At 47.8% G+C, this 25,944-nt stretch overlaps 1 protein-coding gene across 21 annotated transcripts in view; it reads right to left on the bottom strand.

The window, feature by feature from the left end:
• Positions 1-16,863: 16,863 nt before the first annotated feature.
• LOC149975367 (LIM domain only protein 7-like) overlaps positions 16,864-25,944 on the bottom strand; it is a 52,065-nt gene continuing 42,984 nt past the window's right edge. For 10 of the 21 annotated variants that reach the window (XM_090206703.1, XM_090206708.1, XM_090206710.1 and 7 more), the window contains 4 exons: positions 23,947-24,210; positions 21,375-21,483; positions 20,013-20,115; positions 17,147-17,871 (listed from right to left, as the gene is read on the bottom strand). In XM_090206703.1, the coding sequence (XP_090062829.1) occupies positions 17,849-17,871; positions 20,013-20,115; positions 21,375-21,483; positions 23,947-24,210 (499 nt within the window). In that variant the 3' untranslated portion in view covers positions 17,147-17,848. Of the gene's footprint in view, positions 17,872-20,012; positions 20,116-21,374; positions 21,484-23,946; positions 24,211-25,944 lie in introns of all 21 variants that reach the window. The other 11 variants (XM_090206711.1, XM_090206714.1, XM_090206718.1 and 8 more) reach the window with 2 other exon arrangements.

Here is a 25,944-nt window from a genome sequence, read left to right as displayed (position 1 = left end):
TATCATTACACCAGTACAGTAGTATGGTATCATATTAGTGTCATTTCACCAGTACAGTAGTGTGGTATCATTAAACCAGTACAGTAGTATGGTATCATATTAGTGTCATTACACCAGTACAGTAGTATGGTATCATATTGGTATCATTACACCAGTACAGTAGAATGGTATCATTACACCAGTACAGTGGTATGGTATCATATTGGTATCATTACACCAGTACAGTAGAATGGTATCATTACACCAGTACAGTAGTGTGGTATCTTATTGGTATCATTACACCAGTACAGTAGAATGGTATCATTACACCATTACAGTAGTGTGGTATCAGTACACCAGTACAGTAGTATGGTATCATATTGGTATCATTACACCAGTACAGTAGTATGGTATCATTACACCAGTACGGTAGTATGGTATCATTACACCAGTACAGTAGTATGGTATCATTACACCAGTACAGTAGAATGGTATCATTACACCAGTACAGTAGAATGGTATCATTACACCAGTACAGTAGTATGGTATCATTACACCAGTACAGTAGAATGGTATCATTACACCAGTACAGTAGTATGGTATCATATTGGTATCATTACACCAGTACAGTAGTATGGTATCATTAGAATAGTGATTTCATTATTATTCCCCCAGAAGCAGTCCTTTCCCAGCCAGCCCTTGGCCAGAAACTAACGCGTCTGGTTTGAGAACCACACAGGGGTCGTTAGAGAGAGTTTCACTGCTCACAATGGAAGTTATATGGATCCCTGGTTCCTCGTTAGGACTCAGGAGCTCTGACGCATCAAGAGGTTCTGATGGTGATTACACAACGCACAGGTGATCTCTGGGTCGGTGTCAGAACAGGTCTGTTGTCATGGAGACCAGCTTGGGGATGGGGGCAAGGGAGGACAGGTAGAGAATGAGGAGTCACTAGAGAGGAAGGTATTTAAAGGTTGGTCATGGTTGGTAGGATGAAGGAAGAGTATTTAAAGGTTGGTAGGATGAAGGAAGGTATTTAAAGGTTGGTCATGGTTGGTAGGATGAAAGAAGAGTTTTAAAAGGTTGGTCAGTGTTGGTAGGATGAAGGAAGAGTTTTAAAAGGTTGGTCAGTGTTGGTAGGATGAAGGAAGGTATTTAAAGGTTGGTCAGTGTTGGTAGGATGAAGGAAGGTATTTAAAGGTTGGTCATGGTTGGTAGGATGAAGGAAGAGTATTTAAAGGTTGGTCAGTGTTGGTAGGATGAAGGAATATATTTAAAGATCGGTCAGTGTTTTCATAGTCAGTACATTATTAACCTTCAGATATCTAGGTTAGACAACCACATATCTCAGTCACAGTCAGGTCATTCATCTTCAGATATCTTGGTTAGACAACCACATATCTCAGTCATAGTCAGGTCATTCATCTTCAGATATCTAGGTTAGACAACCACATTTCTCAGTCATAGTCAGGTCATTCATCTTCAGATATCTAGGTTAGACAACCACATATCTCAGTCACAGTCAGTGCATTCATCTTGAGATATCTAGGTTAGACAACCACATATCTCAGTCAGTCAGTACATTCATCTTCAGATATCTAGGTTAGACAACCACATATCTCAGTCACAGTCAGGTCATTCATCTTCAGATATCTAGGTTAGACAACCACATATCTCAGTCACAGTCAGGTCATTCATCTTCAGATATCTAGGTTAGACAACCACATATCTCAGTCACAGTCAGTGCATTCATCTCCAGATATCTAGGTTAGACAACCACATATCTCAGTCATAGTCAGGTCATTCATCTTCAGATATCTAGGTTAGACAACCACATATCTCAGTCACAGTCAGTGCATTCATCTTCAGATATCTAGGTTAGACAACCACATATCTCAGTCACAGTCAGTACATTCATCTTCAGATATCTAGGTTAGACAACCACATATCTCAGTCACAGTTAGGTCATTCATCTTCAGATATCTAGGTTAGACAACCACATATCTCAGTCACAGTCAGGTCATTCATCTTCAGATATCTAGGTTAGACAACCACATATCTCAGTCACAGTCAGGTCATTCATCTTCAGATATCTAGGTTAGACAACCACATATCTCAGTCACAGTCAGGTCATTCATCTTCAGATATCTAGGTTAGACAACCACATATCTCAGTTATAGTCAGGTCATTCATCTTCAGATATCTAGGTTAGACAACCACATTTCTCAGTCATAGTCAGTGCATTCATCTTCAGATATCTAGGTTAGACAACCACATATCTCAGTCACAGTCAGTGCATTCATCTTCAGATATCTAGGTTAGACAACCACACATCTCAGTCACAGTCAGTGCTTGTTCCTCCATAAAGGAAGGAGACGGACAGGGACTCTGCTGTCCTCACGTCAGCTGGTTCCACTAAGAGAGATCCTTTTAAACTCGTATTCTAACTACTAATTATATGATTCCGTTCTACGGTGGTTTGCCAGGACAGAGGAGAGGCTTTGTCTGGGCCTTCGGCTTGTTGTAAACACTCCCAACTTGTTTGTTTAAAAACTGAATTTTAGTTTCCCCCAAGTCAATACTTTTCATGGTCAGGTTTCGGGGGTCATGGAGATACTGTGGGAATGATGCAGGATGTGTTGTGTACAAAACCAACATCATTATCATACTCAATCATCATACCCAGTTTCTCTCAGTCTACAGCAGCATATCTGTTCAGGAGACTAAGAGACCAGACCAGTCTACAGCAGCATATCTGTTCAGGAGACTAAGAGACCAGACCAGTTAATTCAGTCTACAGCAACATATCTATTCAGGAGAATAAGAGACCAGACCAGTTAATTCAGTCTACAGCAGCATATCTATTCAGGAGACTAAGAGACCAGACCAGTCTACAGCAACATATCTATTCAGGAGACTAAGAGACCAGACCAGTTAATTCAGTCTACAGCAGCATATCTATTCAGGAGACTAAGAGACCAGACCAGTCTACAGCAACATATCTATTCAGGAGACTAAGAGACCAGACCAGTCTACAGCAACATATCTATTCAGGAGACTAAGAGACCAGACCAGTCTACAGCAACATATCTATTCAGGAGACTAAGAGACCAGACCAGTCTACAGCAGCATATCTATTCAGGAGACTAAGAGACCAGACCAGTCTACAGCAGCATATCTATTCAGGAGACTAAGAGACCAGACCAGTCTACAGCAACATATCTATTCAGGAGACTAAGAGACCAGACCAGTCTACAGCAGCATATCTATTCAGGAGACTAAGAGACCAGACCAGTCTACAGCAACATATCTATTCAGGAGACTAAGAGACCAGACCAGTTAATTCAGTCTACAGCAGCATATCTATTCAGGAGAATAAGAGACCAGACCAGTCTACAGCAGCATATCTATTCAGGAGACTAAGAGACCAGACCAGTTAATTCAGTCTACAGCAGCATATCTATTCAGGAGACTAAGAGACCAGACCAGTCTACAGCAACATATCTATTCAGGAGACTAAGAGACCAGACCAGTCTACAGCAACATATCTATTCAGGAGACTAAGAGACCAGACCAGTTAATTCAGTCTACAGCAACATATCTATTCAGGAGACTAAGAGACCAGACCAGTCTACAGCAACATATCTATTCAGGAGACTAAGAGACCAGACCAGTCTACAGCAGCATATCTATTCAGGAGAATAAGAGACCAGACCAGTCTACAGCAGCATATCTATTCAGGAGACTAAGAGACCAGACCAGTTAATTCAGTCTACAGCAACATATCTATTCAGGAGACTAAGAGACCAGACCAGTCTACAGCAGCATATCTATTCAGGAGACTAAGAGACCAGACCAGTCTACAGCAACATATCTATTCAGGAGACTAAGAGACCAGACCAGTCTACAGCAACATATCTATTCAGGAGACTAAGAGACCAGACCAGTTAATTCAGTCTACAGCAACATATCTATTCAGGAGACTAAGAGACCAGACCAGTTAATTCAGTCTACAGCAGCATATCTGTTCAGGAGACTAAGAGACCAGACCAGTCTACAGCAACATATCTATTCAGGAGACTAAGAGACCAGACCAGTTAATTCAGTCTACACAGCAGCATATCTATTCAGGAGACTAAGAGACCAGACCAGTCTACAGCAGCATATCTATTCAGGAGACTAAGAGACCAGACCAGTTAATTCAGTCTACAGCAACATATCTATTCAGGAGACTAAGAGACCAGACCAGTCTACAGCAACATATCTATTCAGGAGACTAAGAGACCAGACCAGTCTACAGCAGCATATCTATTCAGGAGACTAAGAGACCAGACCAGTCTACAGCAGCATATCTATTCAGGAGACTAAGAGACCAGACCAGTCTACAGCAACATATCTATTCAGGAGACTAAGAGACCAGACCAGTCTACAGCAGCATATCTATTCAGGAGACTAAGAGACCAGACCAGTCTACAGCAACATATCTATTCAGGAGACTAAGAGACCAGACCAGTTAATTCAGTCTACAGCAGCATATCTATTCAGGAGACTAAGAGACCAGACCAGTCTACAGCAGCATATCTATTCAGGAGACTAAGAGACCAGACCAGTTAATTCAGTCTACAGCAGCATATCTATTCAGGAGACTAAGAGACCAGACCAGTCTACAGCAACATATCTATTCAGGAGACTAAGAGACCAGACCAGTTAATTCAGTCTACAGCAACATATCTATTCAGGAGACTAAGAGACCAGACCAGTTAATTCAGTCTACAGCAGCATATCTATTCAGGAGACTAAGAGACCAGACCAGTCTACAGCAGCATATCTATTCAGGAGACTAAGAGACCAGACCAGTTAATTCAGTCTACAGCAACATATCTATTCAGGAGACTAAGAGACCAGACCAGTTAATTCAGTCTACAGCAGCATATCTATTCAGGAGACTAAGAGACCAGACCAGTCTACAGCAGCATATCTATTCAGGAGACTAAGAGACCAGACCAGTTAATTCAGTCTACAGCAACATATCTATTCAGGAGACTAAGAGACCAGACCAGTCTACAGCAACATATCTATTCAGGAGACTAAGAGACCAGACCAGTCTACAGCAACATATCTATTCAGGAGACTAAGAGACCAAACCAGTCTACAGCAGCATATCTATTCAGGAGACTAAGAGACCAGACCAGTCTACAGCAACATATCTATTCAGGAGACTAAGAGACCAAACCAGTCTACAGCAGCATATCTATTCAGGAGACTAAGAGACCAGACCAGTCTACAGCAACATATCTATTCAGGAGACTAAGAGACCAGACCAGTCTACAGCAACATATCTATTCAGGAGACTAAGAGACCAGACCAGTCTACAGCAACATATCTATTCAGGAGACTAAGAGACCAGACCAGTTAATTCAGTCTACAGCAACATATCTATTCAGGAGACTAAGAGACCAGACCAGTTAATTCAGTCTACAGCAACATATCTATTCAGGAGACTAAGAGACCAGACCAGTCTACAGCAACATATCTATTCAGGAGACTAAGAGACCAAACCAGTCTACAGCAGCATATCTATTCAGGAGACTAAGAGACCAGACCAGTCTACAGCAACATATCTATTCAGGAGACTAAGAGACCAGACCAGTCTACAGCAACATATCTATTCAGGAGACTAAGAGACCAGACCAGTCTACAGCAACATATCTATTCAGGAGACTAAGAGACCAGACCAGTTAATTCAGTCTACAGCAACATATCTATTCAGGAGACTAAGAGACCAGACCAGTTAATTCAGTCTACAGCAGCATATCTATTCAGGAGACTAAGAGACCAGACCAGTCTACAGCAGCATATCTATTCAGGAGACTAAGAGACCAGACCAGTTAATTCAGTCTACAGCAACATATCTATTCAGGAGACTAAGAGACCAGACCAGTCTACAGCAACATATCTATTCAGGAGACTAAGAGACCAGACCAGTCTACAGCAACATATCTATTCAGGAGACTAAGAGACCAAACCAGTCTACAGCAGCATATCTATTCAGGAGACTAAGAGACCAGACCAGTCTACAGCAACATATCTATTCAGGAGACTAAGAGACCAAACCAGTCTACAGCAGCATATCTATTCAGGAGACTAAGAGACCAGACCAGTCTACAGCAACATATCTATTCAGGAGACTAAGAGACCAGACCAGTCTACAGCAACATATCTATTCAGGAGACTAAGAGACCAGACCAGTCTACAGCAACATATCTATTCAGGAGACTAAGAGACCAGACCAGTTAATTCAGTCTACAGCAACATATCTATTCAGGAGACTAAGAGACCAGACCAGTTAATTCAGTCTACAGCAACATATCTATTCAGGAGACTAAGAGACCAGACCAGTCTACAGCAACATATCTATTCAGGAGACTAAGAGACCAAACCAGTCTACAGCAGCATATCTATTCAGGAGACTAAGAGACCAGACCAGTCTACAGCAACATATCTATTCAGGAGACTAAGAGACCAGACCAGTCTACAGCAACATATCTATTCAGGAGACTAAGAGACCAGACCAGTCTACAGCAACATATCTATTCAGGAGACTAAGAGACCAGACCAGTTAATTCAGTCTACAGCAACATATCTATTCAGGAGACTAAGAGACCAGACCAGTCTACAGCAACATATCTATTCAGGAGACTAAGAGACCAGACCAGTCTACAGCAACATATCTATTCAGGAGACTAAGAGACCAGACCAGTCTACAGCAGCATATCTATTCAGGAGACTAAGAGACCAGACCAGTTAATTCAGTCTACAGCAACATATCTATTCAGGAGACTAAGAGACCAGACCAGTCTACAGCAACATATCTATTCAGGAGAATAAGAGACCAGACCAGTCTACAGCAGCATATCTATTCAGGAGACTAAGAGACCAGACCAGTCTACAGCAACATATCTATTCAGGAGACTAAGAGACCAGACCAGTCTACAGCAGCATATCTATTCAGGAGACTAAGAGACCAGACCAGTCTACAGCAACATATCTATTCAGGAGACTAAGAGACCAGACCAGTCTACAGCAACATATCTATTCAGGAGACTAAGAGACCAGACCAGTCTACAGCAACATATCTATTCAGGAGACTAAGAGACCAGACCAGTCTACAGCAACATATCTATTCAGGAGACTAAGAGACCAGACCAGTTAATTCAGTCTACAGCAACATATCTATTCAGGAGACTAAGAGACCAGACCAGTCTACAGCAACATATCTATTCAGGAGACTAAGAGACCAGACCAGTCTACAGCAACATATCTATTCAGGAGACTAAGAGACCAGACCAGTCTACAGCAACATATCTATTCAGGAGACTAAGAGACCAGACCAGTTAATTCAGTCTACAGCAACATATCTATTCAGGAGACTAAGAGACCAGACCAGTCTACAGCAACATATCTATTCAGGAGACTAAGACACCAGACCAGTCTACAGGTTAATTGGTCCCTGTCCAACTGTCCTCGCGTCTCTCTTCTGGAGACACAAGGGGAATTATATAACGAGGTCAAAGAGTAACATGTTTCCAATGGGAACAGAACAGCATGTACTTCATGTACTTCATGTACTTTAACATGTTTCCAACGGGGACATGTACTTTAACATGTTTCCAACGGGGACATGTACTTTATGTACTTTAACATGTTTCCAACGGGGACATGTACTTTAACATGTTTCCAACGGGGACATGTACTTTATGTACTTTAACATGTTTCCAACGGGGACATGTACTTTATGTACTTTAACATGTTTCCAATGGGGACATGTACTTCATGTACTTTAACATGTTTCCAACAGGAACATGTACTTCATATACTTTGACATGTTTCCAACAGGAACATGTACTTCATATACTTTGACATGTTTCCAACAGGAACATGTACTTCATGTACTTTAACATGTTTCCAACGGGGACATGTACTTCATGTACTTTAACATGTTTCCAACGGGGACATGTACTTCATGTACTTTATGTACTTTAACATGTTTCCAACAGGGACATGTACTTTATGTACTTTATGTACTTTAACATGTTTCCAACGGGGACATGTACTTCATGTACTTTAACATGTTTCCAACGGGGACATGTACTTCATGTACTTTATGTACTTTAACATGTTTCCAACGGGGACATGTACTTCATGTACTTTATGTACTTTAACATGTTTCCAACAGGGACATGTACTTCATGTACTTTATGTACTTTAACATGTTTCCAACGGGGACATGTACTTCATGTACTTTATGTACTTTAACATGTTTCCAACGGGGACATGTACTTCATGTACTTTATGTACTTTAACATGTTTCCAACGGGGACATGTACTTCATGTACTTTATGTACTTTAACATGTTTCCAACGGGGACATGTACTTCATGTACTTTATGTACTTTAACATGTTTCCAACGGGGACATGTACTTCATGTACTTTATGTACTTTAACATGTTTCCAACGGGGACATGTACTTCATGTACTTTATGTACTTTAACATGTTTCCAACGGGGACATGTACTTCATGTACTTTAACATGTTTCCAACGGGGACAGAACAGCATGTACTTTATGTACTTTAACATGTTTCCAACGGGGACAGAACAGGATGTACTTTATGTACTTTAACATGTTTCCAACGGGGACAGAACAGGATGTACTTCATATACTTTAACATGTTTCCAACAGTTGTTTTTGTCACCAAATATCCATCACCTATAAACAACCCTGATCAAGAGGAACCGTTTAACAAACTGCCTTGTCTGTTGGTTGTCGATCTGGCTGCTGAGAAGCAGCCAAAACCCGTTATATTTTACATGCACAAAGACTAGCCGGTTCTATCTCTCTCTCCGCCCAATAAAGGGCTTTCCTTCCCTTCAACGTTCAAGACTAGCCGGTTCTATCTCTCTCTCCGCCCAATAAAGGGCATTCCTTCCCTTCAACGTTCCTTCACCTCAAACACTAACCAGAGGCATATCACATGACTGGATTCAAAAACAAGTCTCCTTTGAAATATTCCTCTCATCTAACTCCTAGGGGGAATTCTGGGAACTTTCCAGCATAGTATAGTAGGTCTGCTTCCCAAACGGCACCCTATATATACATATATATATAGCATTATAGGTCCGGGTCAAAAGTAGTGCACACCAGATAGGGAGCCATTTGGTACGTACCCTTAGTGACCACTTCCTCCTGTCCCTGTAATTTCCCAGTTCTTCTTCATATTTGGGATTTCCTTGGAGCCCAGGCGTAGACAGACACAAAGTATATTGGTCTGGCGACCATCGTGGTTTATACAAGTCCCCCCCCCCCCCATCACATCTCCACTTGGATAACTCAGAGTGCATTCCAAATGGCACCGTATGGGCCTTGGCTCAAAGGGAGTGCACTATATTGGGTGCAGTGAGCCTTTTAGGATGGAACCACAGTGTTGTAGAGCTGGAACCTCTGGTTAAACCCCGAGTCACCACCACAGTGTTGTAGAGCTGGAACCTCTGGTTAAACCCCGAGTCCCCACCACAGTGTTGTAGAGCTGGAACCTCTGGTTAAACCCCGAGTCCCCACCACAGTGTTGTAGAGCTGGAACCTCTGGTTAAACCCCGAGTCCCCAATCAGTCACACATTATACTGTTTCCATTTTCGTGACTTCCTTCTGTCAAAGGCCTTCATTTATTCAAGCTCCACTATCAAGGTTTTTCCAGCGCCTCACGACATCGTTATGCTGAAACAACTTCCTTTTCATAAACCACACAAATACACTTAATCACTGCTTGAAGGAAAATTAATTTCAGTAGAAAGAGAAAGCACGTAATAGCATCTGTATTTAAGCTGGAGCAGAGCAGAGATTGGACCCCAACCCCCCATGGAGGCTGGACCCTAACCCCCATGGAGGCTGGTCCCTAACACCCATGGAGGCTGGACACTAACCCCCATGGAGATTGAACCTTAAACCCTATGGAGATTGAACCTTAAACCCCATGGTGATTGGACCTTAAACCCAATGGAGATTGGAAATTAAACCCCATGGAGATTGGACCCTAACCCCCATGGAGGCTTGACCTTAACCCCCATGGAGATTGGACCTCAACCCCCATGGAGGCTGGATCCTAACCACCATGGAGGCTGGATCCTAACCACCATGGAGATTGGACCTTAACCCCCATGGAGATTGGACCTTAACCCCCATGGAGATTGGACCTTAACCCCCATGGAGATTGGACCTTAAACCCCATGGAGATTGGACCCTAACCCCCATTAAGATTGGACCCTAACCCCCATGGAGGCTGGACCCTTAACCCCCATGGAGATTGGACCTTAACCCCCATGGAGATTGGACCTTAACCCCCATGGAGATTGGACCTTAACCCCCATGGAGATTGGACCCTAACCCCCATGGAGATTGGACCCTAACCCCCATGGAGATTGGACCTTAACCCCCATGGAGATTGGACCTTAACCCCCATGGAGATTGGACCCTAACCCCCATGGAGATTGGACCTTAACCCCCATGGAGATTGGACCTTAACCCCCATGGAGATTGGACCTTAACCCCCATGGAGATTGGACCTTAACCCCCATGGAGATTGGACCCTAACCCCCATGGAGATTGGACCCTAACCCCCATGGAGGCTGGACCTTAAACCCCATGGAGATTGGACCCTAACCCCCATGGAGATTGGACCCTAACCCCCATTGAGATTAGACCTTAAACCCCGTGGAGATTGGACCTTAAACCCCCTTGGATGCTGGACACTAACCCCCATGGAGATTGAACCTTAAACTCCATGGAGATTGGACCTTGAACCCCATGGAGATTGGACCCTAACCCCCATTAAGATTGAACCATAACCCCCATGGAGGCTGGACCCTAACCCCCATGAGTTAAAGGGGAGGGAATGTGGTTCTAACCTGCATCTATCTAGTCCTCTGTTTCAGACCTCCTCATGGTCCCCACTTTATCTAGTCCTCTGTTTCAGACCTCATGGCCCCAATATCTAGTCCTCTGTTTCAGACCTCCTCATGGTCCCCACTGTCTAGTCCTCTGTTTGACCTCCTCATGGTCCCCACTGTCTAGTCCTCTGTTTGACCTCCTCATGGTCCCCACTGTCTAGTCCTCTGTTTCAGACCTCATGGTCCCCACTCTGTCTAGTCCTCTGTTTCAGACCTCATGGTCCCCACTGTCTAGTCCTCTGTTTCAGACCTCATGGTCCCCACTCTGTCTAGTCCTCTGTTTCAGACCTCATGGTCCCCACTCTATCTAGTCCTCTGTTTCAGACCTCCTCATGGTCCCCACTGTCTAGTCCTCTGTTTCAGACCTCCTCATGGTCCCCACTGTCTAGTCCTCTGTTTCAGACCTCATGGTCCCCACTCTACCTAGTCCTCTGTTTCAGACCTCCTCATGGTCCCCACTCTGTCTAGTCCTCTGCTTCAGACAGAGGACTAGATGGAGATAGTGGGGACTGTTTCAGAGAGGAGAGTGAGATGAGGAGAGAGATGAGGACAGAGGAGAGGGAGAGGAAAAGAGGGAGATGAGGAGAGGGAGAGGAGGAGAGGGAAATTAGGAGAAAGAGATGAGTGGAGGAGAGAGACATGAGGAGAGGAGAGATGTGGAGTGAGAGGAGAGAAGGCGATGAGGAGAAAGAGATACTGACATCATCCCTCTGTACTGACATCAGACTCAGGTGCCTGACCTCCAACCAAGATATTAATAACATCACTCATAGTCAATTGGATCTATAAAGACATCAACAAGATAGGGGGATAGAAGAGAGAGGGGAGGGGAGAGGTGAAAGGAGGGAGAGGGAGGAGAGGGAGATGAGAAGACAAGAGATGAGAGAGAGGGAGAGGAGAATTGAAAGAGAGGGAGGTGAGATGGGAAGGGGAGAGGAGAAAGGAGAGAGAGGGGGAAAGAGATATGAGGAGAGGGCCCATTGCTGAAAGATGAACCAGTCTACTGTATTTGATTTGGTTCATTAAATCATGACTGTGTGTTCGTACGCTGTGTATGTCTACGCTGTGTGTACGTGAGTTGTGATCAGGATAAAGATTCCCAGAATCAGAAGGAACACATGATTTAATGCACCCTATCAAACAATTTAACTTGTTTTCAACTTCAGTGAGTACCCTCTCCACCTTCCTCCACCTCCCTCGAAACCCCCTTCTCCCTCTCAACTACCTCCCTCCTTCCCTCCCTCTCCACCTTCCTCCATCTCTACATACCTCTTCTCCCTCTACCTCCCTCCCTCCCTCCTCCTCCTCTCCCTCTCGCTCGCTCCCTCCCTCCTCCTCTCCCTCTAGATGGCTCTTCCACCTCTCCTCTAGATTCCTCCTCTAGATGGCTCCTACTATAGAACAGACCAGAAGGGGGGAGCGGTCCACTACTACAGACCAGACGGGGTAGCGGTCCACTACTATAGACCAGACCAGACGGGGTAGCGGTCCACTACTATAGACCAGACGGGGTAGCGGTCCACTACTATAGACCAGACGGGGTAGCGGTCCACTACTATAGACCAGACGGGGTAGCGGTCCACTACTATAGACCAGACGGGGTAGCGGTCCACTACTATAGACCAGACGGGGTAGCGGTCCACTACTATAGACCAGACGGGGTAGCGGTCCACTACTATAGACCAGACGGGGTAGCGGTCCACTACTATAGACCAGACGGGGTAGCGGTCCACTACTATAGACCAGACGGGGTAGCGGTCCACTACTATAGACCAGATGGGGTAGCGGTCCACTACTATAGACCAGACGGGGTAGCGGTCCACTACTATAGACCAGACGGGGTAGCGGTCCACTACTATAGACCAGACGGGGTAGCGGTCCACTACTATAGACCAGACGGGGTAGCGGTCCACTACTATAGACCAGACGGGGTAGCGGTCCACTACTATAGACCAGACGGGGTAGCGGTCCACTACTATAGACCAGATGGGGTAGTGGTCCACTACTATAGACCAGACGGGGTAGCGGTCCACTACTATAGACCAGACGGGGTAGTGGTCCACTACTATAGACCAGACCAGACGGGGTAGCGGTCCACTACTATAGACCAGATGGGGTAGTGGTCCACTACTATAGACCAGATGGGGTAGTGGTCCACTACTATAGACCAGACGGGGTAGCGGTCCACTACTATAGACCAGATGGGGTAGTGGTCCACTACTATAGACCAGACGGGGTAGCGGTCCACTACTATAGACCAGACGGGGTAGTGGTCCACTACTATAGACCAGACCAGACGAGGTAGCGGTCCACTACTATAGACCAGACGGGGTAGCGGTCCACTACTATAGACCAGACGGGGTAGTGGTCCACTACTATAGACCAGACCAGACGGGGTAGCGGTCCACTACTATAGACCAGACCAGATGGGGTAGCGGTCCACTACTATAGACCAGACCAGACGGGGTAGCGGTCCACTACTATAGACCAGACGGGGTAGCGGTCCACTACTATAGACCAGACGGGGTAGTGGTCCACTACTATAGACCAGCCGGGGTAGTGGTCCACTACTATAGACCAGACCAGATGGGGTAGTGGTCCACTACTATAGACCAGACGGGGTAGTGGTCCACTACTATAGACCAGACGGGGTAGCGGTCCACTACTATAGACCAGACGGGGTAGCGGTCCACTACTATAGACCAGACGGGGTAGCGGTCCACTACTATAGACCAGACGGGGTAGCGGTCCACTACTATAGACCAGACGGGGTAGTGGTCCACTACTATAGACCAGACCAGACGGGGTAGTGGTCCACTACTATAGACCAGACCAGACTGGGTAGTGGTCCACTACTATAGACCAGACCAGACGGGGTAGTGGTCCACTACTATAGACCAGACGGGGTAGTGGTCCACTACTATAGACCAGACGGGGTAGCGGTCCACTACTATAGACCAGACGGGGTAGCGGTCCACTACTATAGACCAGACCAGACGGGGTAGTGGTCCACTACTATAGACCAGACGGGGTAGCGGTCCACTACTATAGACCAGACGGGGTAGCGGTCCACTACTATAGACCAGACGGGGTAGCGGTCCACTACTATAGACCAGACGGGGTAGCGGTCCACTACTATAGACCAGACGGGGTAGTGGTCCACTACTATAGACCAGACCAGACGGGGTAGTGGTCCACTACTATAGACCAGACCAGACTGGGTAGTGGTCCACTACTATAGACCAGACCAGACGGGGTAGTGGTCCACTACTATAGACCAGACGGGGTAGTGGTCCACTACTATAGACCAGACGGGGTAGCGGTCCACTACTATAGACCAGACGGGGTAGCGGTCCACTACTATAGACCAGACCAGACGGGGTAGTGGTCCACTACTATAGACCAGACGGGGTAGCGGTCCACTACTATAGACCAGACGGGGTAGTGGTCCACTACTATAGACCAGACGGGGTAGCGGTCCACTACTATAGACCAGACGGGGTAGTGGTCCACTACTATAGACCAGACGGGGTAGCGGTCCACTACTATAGACCAGACGGGGTAGTGGTCCACTACTATAGACCAGACGGGGTAGCGGTCCACTACTATAGACCAGACGGGGTAGCGGTCCACTACTATAGACCAGACGGGGTAGCGGTCCACTACTATAGACCAGACGGGGTAGCGGTCCACTACTATAGACCAGACCAGACGGGGTAGTGGTCCACTACTACAGACCAGACGGGGTAGTGGTCCACTACTATAGACCAGACGGGGTAGTGGTCCACTACTATAGACCAGCCGGGGTAGAGGTCCACTACTATAGACCAGACCAGATGGGGTAGTGGTCCACTACTATAGACCAGACGGGGTAGCGGTCCACTACTATAGACCAGACGGGGTAGCGGTCCACTACTATAGACCAGACGGGGTAGCGGTCCACTACTATAGACCAGACGGGGTAGCGGTCCACTACTATAGACCAGACGGGGTAGTGGTCCACTACTATAGACCAGACCAGACGGGGTAGTGGTCCACTACTATAGACCAGACGGGGTAGCGGTCCACTACTATAGACCAGACAGGGTAGTGGTCCACTACTACAGACCAGACGGGGTAGTGGTCCACTACTATAGACCAGACGGGGTAGTGGTCCACTACTATAGACCAGCCGGGGTAGTGGTCCACTACTATAGACCAGACCAGATGGGGTAGCGGTCCACTACTATAGACCAGACGGGGTAGCGGTCCACTACTATAGACCAGACGGGGTAGCGGTCCACTACTATAGACCAGCCGGGGTAGTGGTCCACTACTATAGACCAGACCAGACGGGGTAGTGGTCCACTACTATAGACCAGACCAGACGGGGTAGTGGTCCACTACTATGGACCAGACGGGGTAGCGGTCCACTACTATAGACCAGACGGGGTAGCGGTCCACTACTATAGACCAGACGGGGTAGTGGTCCACTACTATAGACCAGACGGGGTAGTGGTCCACTACTATAGACCAGACGGGGTAGTGGTCCACTACTATAGACCAGACGGGGTAGTGGTCCACTACTATAGACCAGACGGGGTAGTGGTCCACTACTACAGACCAGACGGGGTCTAACCCTGTCTTTCTGCCCCTGAACAGGCGGTTAACCCACTGTTCCCCAGTAGGCTGTCATTGAAAATAAGAATTTGTTCTTAACTCACTTGCCGAGTTAAATTAAGGTAAAGTAAAATTAATAAGAAACTGCCATCTAGTGGTGAAACACAGCCATGACAACCTAAAGTAAAATTAATAAGAAACTGCCATCTAGTGGTGAAACACAGCCATGACAACCTAAAGGGACATCCCTGTCCAATTTAACCTTTTTTTAACTCAGCAAGTCAGTTAAGAACAAATCCTTAATTTCAATGACAGCCTAGCGGGGAACAGTGGGTTAACCGCCTGTTCAGGGGCAGAAGGAACGATGTTGCCACTTGTCAGCTCAGGGATTCGATCTTGCAACCTTTTGGTTTCTAGTCCAACGCTCTAACCACTAGGCTACCTGCCTCCTCTACACTCTAACCACTAGGCTACCTGCCTCCTCTACACTCTAACCACTAGGCTACCTGCCTCCTCTACACTCTAACCACTAGGCTACCTGCCTCCTCTACACTCTAACCACTAGGCTACCTGCCTCCTCTACACTCTAACCACTAGGCTACCTGCCTCCTCTACACTCTAACCACTAGGCTACCTGCCTCCTCTACACTCTAACCACTAGGCTACCTGCCACCTCTACACTAACCACTAGGCTACCTGCCTCCTCTACACTCTAACCACTAGACTACCTGCCTCCTCTACACTATCCACCTGCCTCCTCTACACTCCATCCACTAGGCTACCTGCCTCCTCTACACTCTAACCACTAGGCTACCTGCCTCCTCTACACTCTAACCACTAGGCTGCCTGCCTCCTCTACACTCTAACCACTAGGCTACCTGCCTCCTCTACACTCTAACCACTAGGCTGCACTGCCGCCCCGATAGTCACTGTCCGTATTTAGAATACACAGATTAAATGCTCAACACCTGGTCCTTTTTATTTACAAACATGAAACAGTTTAGAGGGTAAATTCCTTTTAAAACGAGGCCCCTTTATACACCAGTGAGTCATACAACAAGCCTCCCTGCTTCCAGAGTCCACCAACCGCAGAGTTTCAGCGATGTGACGATAAACATGTGGAGAAGTCCTTTTTCTAACACTTGTTTGAGCTACTAATATTTTAGACATCTCAAAAAATGAAAATACAAAAATAAATCTTAACATAGTTCAACCAAACAACATAAATCTAACTTTCTTTTTTTAAGGTAGAGATTGTCGACGAAGAAAACAGAGAAGTATGTCAAATACAACTCACATTTATTAGATTCATTTAATAGAGCCTCATTTATCAATTTACTTCATCAACAAGAAAAAACAAATCCCAATTGTGATTTAAAACTCCCTATAGCTCTTAACTACACGTGTTCAGCTATTGTTGTGGATAGCCATCGATTGCATATTAAAAGCTACAGACGTGTACAGTAGTTAATTAACTAGGAAGAACGCCAAAACTGCATCTTAGTCAGAGACATAGGGTGTGTCGACATGTACAGTAGTTAATTAACTAGGAAGAACGCCAAAACTGATTCTTAGTCAGAGACATAGGGTATGTGGACATGTACAGTAGTTAATTAACTAGGAAGAACGCCAAAACTGATTCTTAGTCAGAGACATAGGGTATGTGGACATGTACAGTAGTTAATTAACTAGGAAGAACGCCAAAACTGCATCTTCGTCAGAGACATAGGGTGTGTCGACATGTACAGTAGTTAATTAACTAGGAAGAACGCCAAAACTGATTCTTAGTCAGAGACATAGGGTATGTGGACATGTACAGTAGTTAATTAACTAGGAAGAACGCCAAAACTGATTCTTAGTCAGAGACATAGGGTATGTGGACATGTACAGTAGTTAATTAACTAGGAAGAACGCCAAAACTGCATCTTAGTCAGAGACATAGGGTATGTCGACATGTACAGTAGTTAATTAACTAGGAAGAAAACCAAAACTGAATCTTTGAGACATGTCCCAAACGGCCCCCTATTCCCTACATAGTGCACTACTTTTGACCAGAGCCCTATGGGTAGTAGTGCACTATGTAGGGAATAGGAAGCCATTTGAGTCACAACCAATAGTATAAATCGGTACATTGTTCCCTAAAAAAAAAAAAGGTCAACCAGCTCTAAATACATGGTCAACACGAGGTCATAGTCAAGATCTCCACCGTCGTGTTTGAGGTTGATGTTGTCGTCGTCTCTTCCTCAATCTGCTGCAATGCATTCTGGTCACAGGGAGGTGGCAAGGTGTGCTGGAAGGTTGATAAGAGAACATCTGATTATGTCTGATCTAATAAAACATCTAATATAGTAATGACACATCATCTAATTACAGACTACTAGGACAGGACTTCCAAAATGACAGGCCCGTCTTCTCTAAATAGACATTCATGTCAGGTATGTTCTCATTAAAAAGGTGCAGTGAGAGCAGGTGGACCAGTAGAACGGGCCAGCAGGGTAAAATGAGGTGCAGTGAGAGCAGGTGGACCAGTAGAACGGGCCAGCAGAGTAAAATGAGGTGCAGTGAGAGCAGGTGGACCAGTAGAACGGGCCAGCAGAGTAAAATGACTTGGATACACAGAGCAGGTGGACCAGTAGAACGGGCCAGCAGGGTAAAATGACTTGGATACACAGAGGGGATGGACCAGTAGAACGGACCAGCAGAGTAAAATGACTTGGATACACAGAGGGGGAGGACCAGTAGAATGGGCCAGCAGAGTAAAATGACTTGGATACACAGAGGGGGTGGACCAGTAGAACGGGCCAGCAGGGTAAAATGACTTGGATACACAGAGGGGATGGACCAGTAGAACGGACCAGCAGAGTAAAATGACTTGGATACACAGAGGGGGAGGACCAGTAGAACGGGCCAGCAGAGTAAAATGACTTGGATACACAGAGGGGGAGGACCAGTAGAACGGGCCAGCAGGGTAAAATGACTTGGATACACAGAGGGGGTGGACCAGTAGAACAGGCCAGCAGGGTAAAATGAGGTGCAGTGAGAGCAGGTGGACCAGTAGAACGGGGCAGCAGAGTAAAATGACTTGGATACACAGAGGGGGTGGACCAGTAGAACGGGCCAGCAGGGTAAAATGACTTGGATACACAGAGGGGGTGGACCAGTAGAACGGGCCAGCAGAGTAAAATGACTTGGATACACAGAGGGGGTGGACCAGTAGAACAGGCCAGCAGGGTAAAATGAGGTGCAGTGAGAGCAGGTGGACCAGTAGAACGGGGCAGCAGAGTAAAATGACTTGGATACACAGAGGGGGTGGACCAGTAGAACGGGCCAGCAGGGTAAAATGACTTGGATACACAGAGGGGGTGGACCAGTAGAACGGGCCAGCAGAGTAAAATGACTTGGATACACAGAGGGGGTGGACCAGTAGAACAGGCCAGCAGGGTAAAATGAGGTGCAGTGAGAGCAGGTGGACCAGTAGAACGGGGCAGCAGAGTAAAATGACTTGGATACACAGAGGGGGTGGACCAGTAGAACGGGCCAGCAGGGTAAAATGACTTGGATACACAGAGGGGGTGGACCAGTAGAACGGGCCAGCAGGGTAAAATGACTTGGATACACAGAGGGGGTGGACCAGTAGAACGGGCCAGCAGAGTAAAATGACTTGGATACACAGAGGGGGTGGACCAGTAGAACGGGCCAGCAGAGTAAAATTACTTGGATACACAGAGGGGGTGGACCAGTAGAACGGGCCAGCAGAGTAAAATGACTTGGATACACAGAGGGGGTGGACCAGTAGAACGGGCCAGCAGGGTAAAATGACTTGGATACACAGAGGGGGTGGACCAGTAGAACGGGCCAGCAGGGTAAAATGACTTGGATACACAGAGGGGGAGGACCAGTAGAACGGGCCAGCAGGGTAAAATGACTTGGATACACAGAGGGGGTGGACCAGTAGAACGGGCCAGCAGAGTAAAATGACTTGGATACACAGAGGGGGTGGACCAGTAGAACAGGCCAGCAGGGTAAAATGACTTGGATACACAGAGGGGATGGACCAGTAGAAGAGGGGGGGGGGGGGGGGGATTCTTATCGGACTCCTCTAAGTTCTGTATAAATTACCTGGATACATGGGGGGGGGGGGGGGGATTCTTATCGGACTCCTCTAAGTTCTGTATAAATGACCTGGATACATGGGGGGGGGGTGATTCTTATCGGACTCCTTTGTGTTCTGTATAAATGACCTGGATACATGGGGGGGGGGGGGTGATTCTTATCGGACTTCTTTGTGTTCTGTATAAATGACCTGGATACATGGGGGGGAGGGGGGGGATTCTTATCTGACTCCTTTATGTTCTGTATAAATGACCTGGATACATGGGGGGGGGGGGGAATTCTTATCGGACTCCTTTATGTTCTGTATAAATGACTTACACTTGAGTCGGATGTAGCAGGGGTCACAGTAAGGCTTCCCGTTGCTGATTCTGATCTGGGCTCTGACCTCTGACCCTCCAAGTCGGCACCTGCAGTCCACACACTGAGGGAGAGGAGAAAGAGTTAGCATTACCAGCCCTACCACCGTGGAGAGAGAGTTAGCATTACCAGCCCTACCACCGTGTAGAGAGAGAGTTAGCATTCCCAGCCCTACCACCGTGGAGAGAGAGAGAGAGAGAGAGTTAGCATTCCCAGCCCTACCACCGTGGAGAGAGAGAGAGAGTTAGCATTCCCAGCCCTACCACCGTGGAGAGAGAGAGAGAGAGAGAGTTAGCATTCCCAGCCCTACCACCGTGGAGAGAGAGAGAGAGTTAGCATTCCCAGCCCTACCACCGTGGAGAGCGAGAGAGAGAGTTAGCATTATCAGCCCTACCACCGTGGAGAGAGAGAGAGTTAGCATTCCCAGCCCTACCACCGTGGAGAGAGAGAGAGTTAGCATTCCCAGCCCTACCACCGTGGAGAGAGAGTTAGCATTCCCAGCCCTACCACTGTGGAGAGAGAGAGTTAGCATTCCCAGCCCTACCACCGTGTAGAGAGAGAGTTAGCATTACCAGCCCTACCACCACAGAGAGAGAGTTAGCATTACCAGCCCTACCACCTCTCTCCAGAGAGAGAGTTAGCATTACCAGAGAGTTAAGAGGGTGAGGCAGGGAGAAACCAAGGAAACCCCCAAAGAAAGGTGACACCTCATGGATTCCTGTCAGACGTCAACCCTCCAGTTAGAACAGACAGTGAGCAGAAGCAGGACATGTATTCTGTCATGGAAGAAGATAAGCAGGTGAAGCCAGTCAGTCAGCTACAGAGCCCAAGTGAAGCCAGTCAGTCAGTCAGCTACAGAGCCCAAGTGAAGCCAGTCAGTCAGTCAGCTACAGAGCCCAAGTGAAGCCAGTCAGTCAGTCAGCTACAGAGCCCAGGTGAAGCCAGTCAGTCAGTCAGCTACAGAGCCCAGGTGAAGCCAGTCAGTCAGTCAGCTACAGAGCCCAGGTGAAGCCAGTCAGTCAGCTACAGAGCCCAGGTGAAGCCAGTCAGTCAGTCAGCTACAGAGCCCAGGTGAAGACAGTCAGTCAGTCTGCTACAGAGCCCAGGTGAAGCCAGTCAGGTCAGTCAGCTACAGTGCCCAAGTGAAGCCAGTCAGCTACAGTGCCCAGGTGAAGCCAGTCAGCTACAGTGCCCAGGTGAAGCCAGTCAGTCAGCTACAGTGACCATTAGCTCATGCACTGAAGGGTGATTGAGTGTGCTGACATGTTTTGTAGAGGACCTCTCCTCCAACCAGGTGAATGGAGGTGCAGACCAGACTCTCACCTGAAAACAGGCCAGGTGGAAGCAGAGGTTCAGGGTCTCAATGACCATGGCAGCCCCTCTGCCCATAGGACACACACACACTGAACACACCTGACGAGAAGTCAGCACTCTGGAGGGAGAGAGGGAACGGGAACACACAGGAAGACACAGGATGAGAGGGGGATCAGAGGGACCAGACTGATCCACAAGGTCTGGGGGTAAGATGAGAGAGAAGGGGATCAGAGGGACCAGACTGATCCACAAGGTCTGGGGGTAAGATGAGAGAGAAGGGGATCAGAGGGACCAGACTGATCCACAAGGTCTAGGGGTAAGATGAGAGAGAGGGGGATCAGAGGGACCAGACTGATCCACAAGGTCTGAGGTTAAGATGAGAAGGGTATCAGAGGGTCCAGACTGATCCACAAGCTCTGGGGGTAAGATGAGAGAGAGGGGGATCAGAGGGACCAGACTGATTCACAAGGTCTGGGGGAACATCCATTGAAAAGGTGTCCTCCTACAAATGCCTTGGTATGCGGCTGGACGATGAGCTACAAGTTCACCAGGAAGATAAAACTGAAATTGGGTTTTTATTTTCACAAAGTCCCTCGTGTCTAATGTATTATGATGTCTTATTGTATATGTATGAAGCCTGTTCTCTGTTCGAGACTGTTTATCATGCATTCATCCTCGTTACTAATGCTCTCATTCTCCTCTCTGGGATCAGACAATATGAGGAGACTACAGCACTGAAACTCAAAGATGGTGGATTTGGAAAGTGTTCACACCCCTCGACTTCATCCACATTTTGTTACATTACAGCCTGCCAACATGATTTCTTCCTCAATCTAAACACAAGACCCCATAGTGACATCACAAGACCCCATAGTGACATCACAAGACCCCATAGTGACATCACAAGACCCCATAGTGACATCACAAGACCCCATAGTGACATCACAAGACCCCATAGTGACATCACAAGACCCCATAGTGACATCACAAGACCCCATAGTGACATCACAAGACCCCATAGTGACATCACAAGACCCCATAGTGACATCACAAGACCCCATAGTGACAAAGTGAACACAAGTTTTTAGACACTTTACAAACACAGAAACACCTTATTTACATAAGTATTCAGACAATTTGCTATGAGACTTGAAATTGATCTCAGGTGCATCCTGTTTCTATTGATCATCCTAAAGATCTGTCTACAAGTTGATTGGAAGTTCACCTGTGGTAAATTAAATAGATTGGACATGATTTGGAAAGACACCTGTCTATAAGGTCAGAGCAAAAAGCAAGCCATGAGGTCGAAGGAATTGTCCGTAGAGCTCCGAGACAGGATTGTGTCGAGGCACAGATCTGGAAAAGGGTACCCACAAATTCTGCAGCATTGAAGGTCCCCAAGAACACAGTGGCCTCCATCATTCTTAAATGGAAGAAGTTTGGAACCACCAAGACTCTTCCTAGAGCTGGCCGCCCGGCCAAATTGAGCAATCGGGGGAGAAGGGCCTTGGTCAGGGAGGTAACCAAGAACCTGATAGTCACTCTGACAGAGCTCCAGAGTTCCTCTGTGGAAATGGTTGTCCTTCTGGAAGGTTCTCCCATCTCTGCAGCACTCCACCAATCAGGCTTTTATGGTAGAATGGCCAGACAGAAGCCACTCCTCAGCGAGTTTGCCAAAAGGCACCTAAAGGACTCTGACCATGAGAAACAAGATTCTCTGTTCTGATGAAACCAAGATTGAACTCTTTGGCCTGAATGCCAAGCGTCACGTCTGGAGGAAACCTGGCACCATCCCTACAATGAAGCATGGTGGTGGCAGCATCATGCTGAGGGGATGTTTTTCAACGGCAGGGACTGAGAGACTAGTCTGGATCGAGGGAAAGATGAACGGAGCGAAGTGCTCAGGACCTCTGACTGGAGTGAAAGTTCACACAGCCGAGACAACACAGCAGTGGCTTCGGGACAGCTCTCTCGTCATACCCAAGAAGACTCGAGGTCTGTAATCGCTGCCACAGATGCCTTCAACAAAGTACTGATTAAAAAAGGGTCTGAATACTTAAGGAAATGTCTTTAATAAACGTGAAAAAAATGTTTAGTCATTATGGGGTATTGTGATGTCATTATGGGGTATTGTGATGTCATTATGGGGGTATTGCGATGTCATTATGGGGGTATTGCGATGTCATTATGGGGGTATTGCGATGTCATTATGGGGGTATTGCGATGTCATTATGGGGGTATTGTGATGTCATTATGGGGGTATTGCGATGTCATTATGGGGGTATTGTGATGTCATTATGGGGGTATTGTGATGTCATTATGGGGTATTGTGATGTCATTACGGGGTATTGTGATGTCATTACGGGGTATTGTGATGTCATTATGGGGGTATTGTGATGTCATTATGGGGGTATTGTGATGTCATTATGGGGTATTGTGTGTAGATGGATGAGGGGGGGAAAAAACGATTTAATCCATTTTTGAACAAGGCTGTAATGTAACAAAGTCAAGGGCTCTGAACGCTTTCAAAATGCACTGTACATTATAAAACATACAACACAAGTCCTGATTGGTCTATTACCGGTGGTGCTGCTGTGAGACGGGTCGTGATTCGCCGGTGGCGGGTTCCTCTCCGGTGTTGGGCGGGGGGGAAGATGTGCTGAAGGGGCGGGGCCAGGTAGGGCTGTGCTTCTGGGTCCCGTTGGAGTAACCCCCCAGGGCCACACCCATGCTGTGCCGGGAGGAGGGGGGGCGGTACGGGGCGGAGAAACCCAGGGAGGAGTGGGGGCGTTGGGGGTTAGAGAGCAGGGTGGCGGAAGAGGGAAGGTTGTCCAGAGAGTCGTACCTGCCGAGAGGACAGATGGAGAGGTCAAATAACAGGTCACGTAGAGAGAGGCACGGTCCAAATGGCACACCCCCTCCTACCTCCTTATTGGGTAGACAACCCCCCTTCTACCTCCTCATAGGCCCTCGCTGGTTAATGGGTAGACAACCCCCCCTCCTACCTCCTCATAGGCCCTCGCTGGTTAATGGGTAGACAACCCCCCCTCCTACCTCCTCATAGGCCCTCGGTGGTTAATGGGTTGACAACCCCCCTCCTCATAGACCCTCGCTGGTTAATGGGTAGACAACCCCCCTCCTACCTCCTCATAGACCCTCGCTGGTTACTGGGTTGACAACCCCCCCTCCTACCTACCTCCGGTTACTGGGTTGACAACCCCCCCCCCTACCTACCTCCGGTTACTGGGTTGACAACCCCCCCTCCTACCTACCTCCGGTTACTGGGTTGACAACCCCCCCTCCTACCTACCTCCGGTTACTGGGTTGACAACCCCCCCCCCTACCTACCTCCGGTTACTGGGTTGACAACCCCCCCTCCTACCTACCTCCGGTTACTGGGTTGACAACCCCCCCTCCTACCTACCTCCGGTTACTGGGTTGACAACCCCCCCTCCTACCTACCTCCGGTTACTGGGTTGACAACCCCCCCTCCTACCTACCTCCGGTTACTGGGTTGACAACCCCCCCTCCTACCTACCTCCGGTTACTGGGTTGACAACCCCCCCTCCTACCTACCTCCGGTTACTGGGTTGACAACCCCCCCTCCTACCTACCTCCGGTTACTGGGTTGACAACCCCCCCTCCTACCTACCTCCGGTTACTGGGTTGACAACCCCCCCTCCTACCTACCTCCGGTTACTGGGTTGACAACCCCCCCTCCTACCTACCTCCGGTTACTGGGTTGACAACCCCCCCTCCTACCTACCTCCGGTTACTGGGTTGACAACCCCCCCTCCTACCTACCTCCGGTTACTGGGTTGACAACCCCCCCCCCCTACCTACCTCCGGTTACTGGGTTGACAACCCCCCCTCCTACCTACCTCCGGTTACTGGGTTGACAACCCCGCCTCCTACCTACCTCCGGTTACTGGGTTGACAACCCCCCCTCCTACCTACCTCCGGTTACTGGGTTGACAACCCCCCCTCCTACCTACCTCCGGTTACTGGGTTGACAACCCCCCCTCCTACCTACCTCCGGTTACTGGGTTGACAACCCCCCCTCCTACCTACCTCCGGTTACTGGGTTGACAACCCCCCCTCCTACCTACCTCCGGTTACTGGGTTGACAACCCCCCCTCCTACCTACCTCCGGTTACTGGGTTGACAACCCCCCCTCCTACCTACCTCCGGTTACTGGGTTGACAACCCCCCCTCCTACCTACCTCCGGTTACTGGGTTGACAACCCCCCCTCCTACCTACCTCCGGTTACTGGGTTGACAACCCCCCCTCCTACCTACCTCCGGTTACTGGGTTGACAACCCCCCCTCCTACCTACCTCCGGTTACTGGGTTGACAACCCCCCCTCCTACCTACCTCCGGTTACTGGGTTGACAACCCCCCCTCCTACCTACCTCCGGTTACTGGGTTGACAACCCCCCCTCCTACCTACCTCCGGTTACTGGGTTGACAACCCCCCCTCCTACCTACCTCCGGTTACTGGGTTGACAACCCCCCCTCCTACCTACCTCCGGTTACTGGGTTGACAACCCCCCCTCCTACCTACCTCCGGTTACTGGG

Source organism: Oncorhynchus mykiss, chromosome 18 (assembly GCF_057628025.1).
Source record: "Oncorhynchus mykiss isolate SJ-2025 chromosome 18, ASM5762802v1, whole genome shotgun sequence".
NCBI classification, from domain to species: domain Eukaryota; kingdom Metazoa; phylum Chordata; class Actinopteri; order Salmoniformes; family Salmonidae; genus Oncorhynchus; species Oncorhynchus mykiss.
This window is presented reverse-complemented; position numbering and strand designations above follow the sequence as displayed.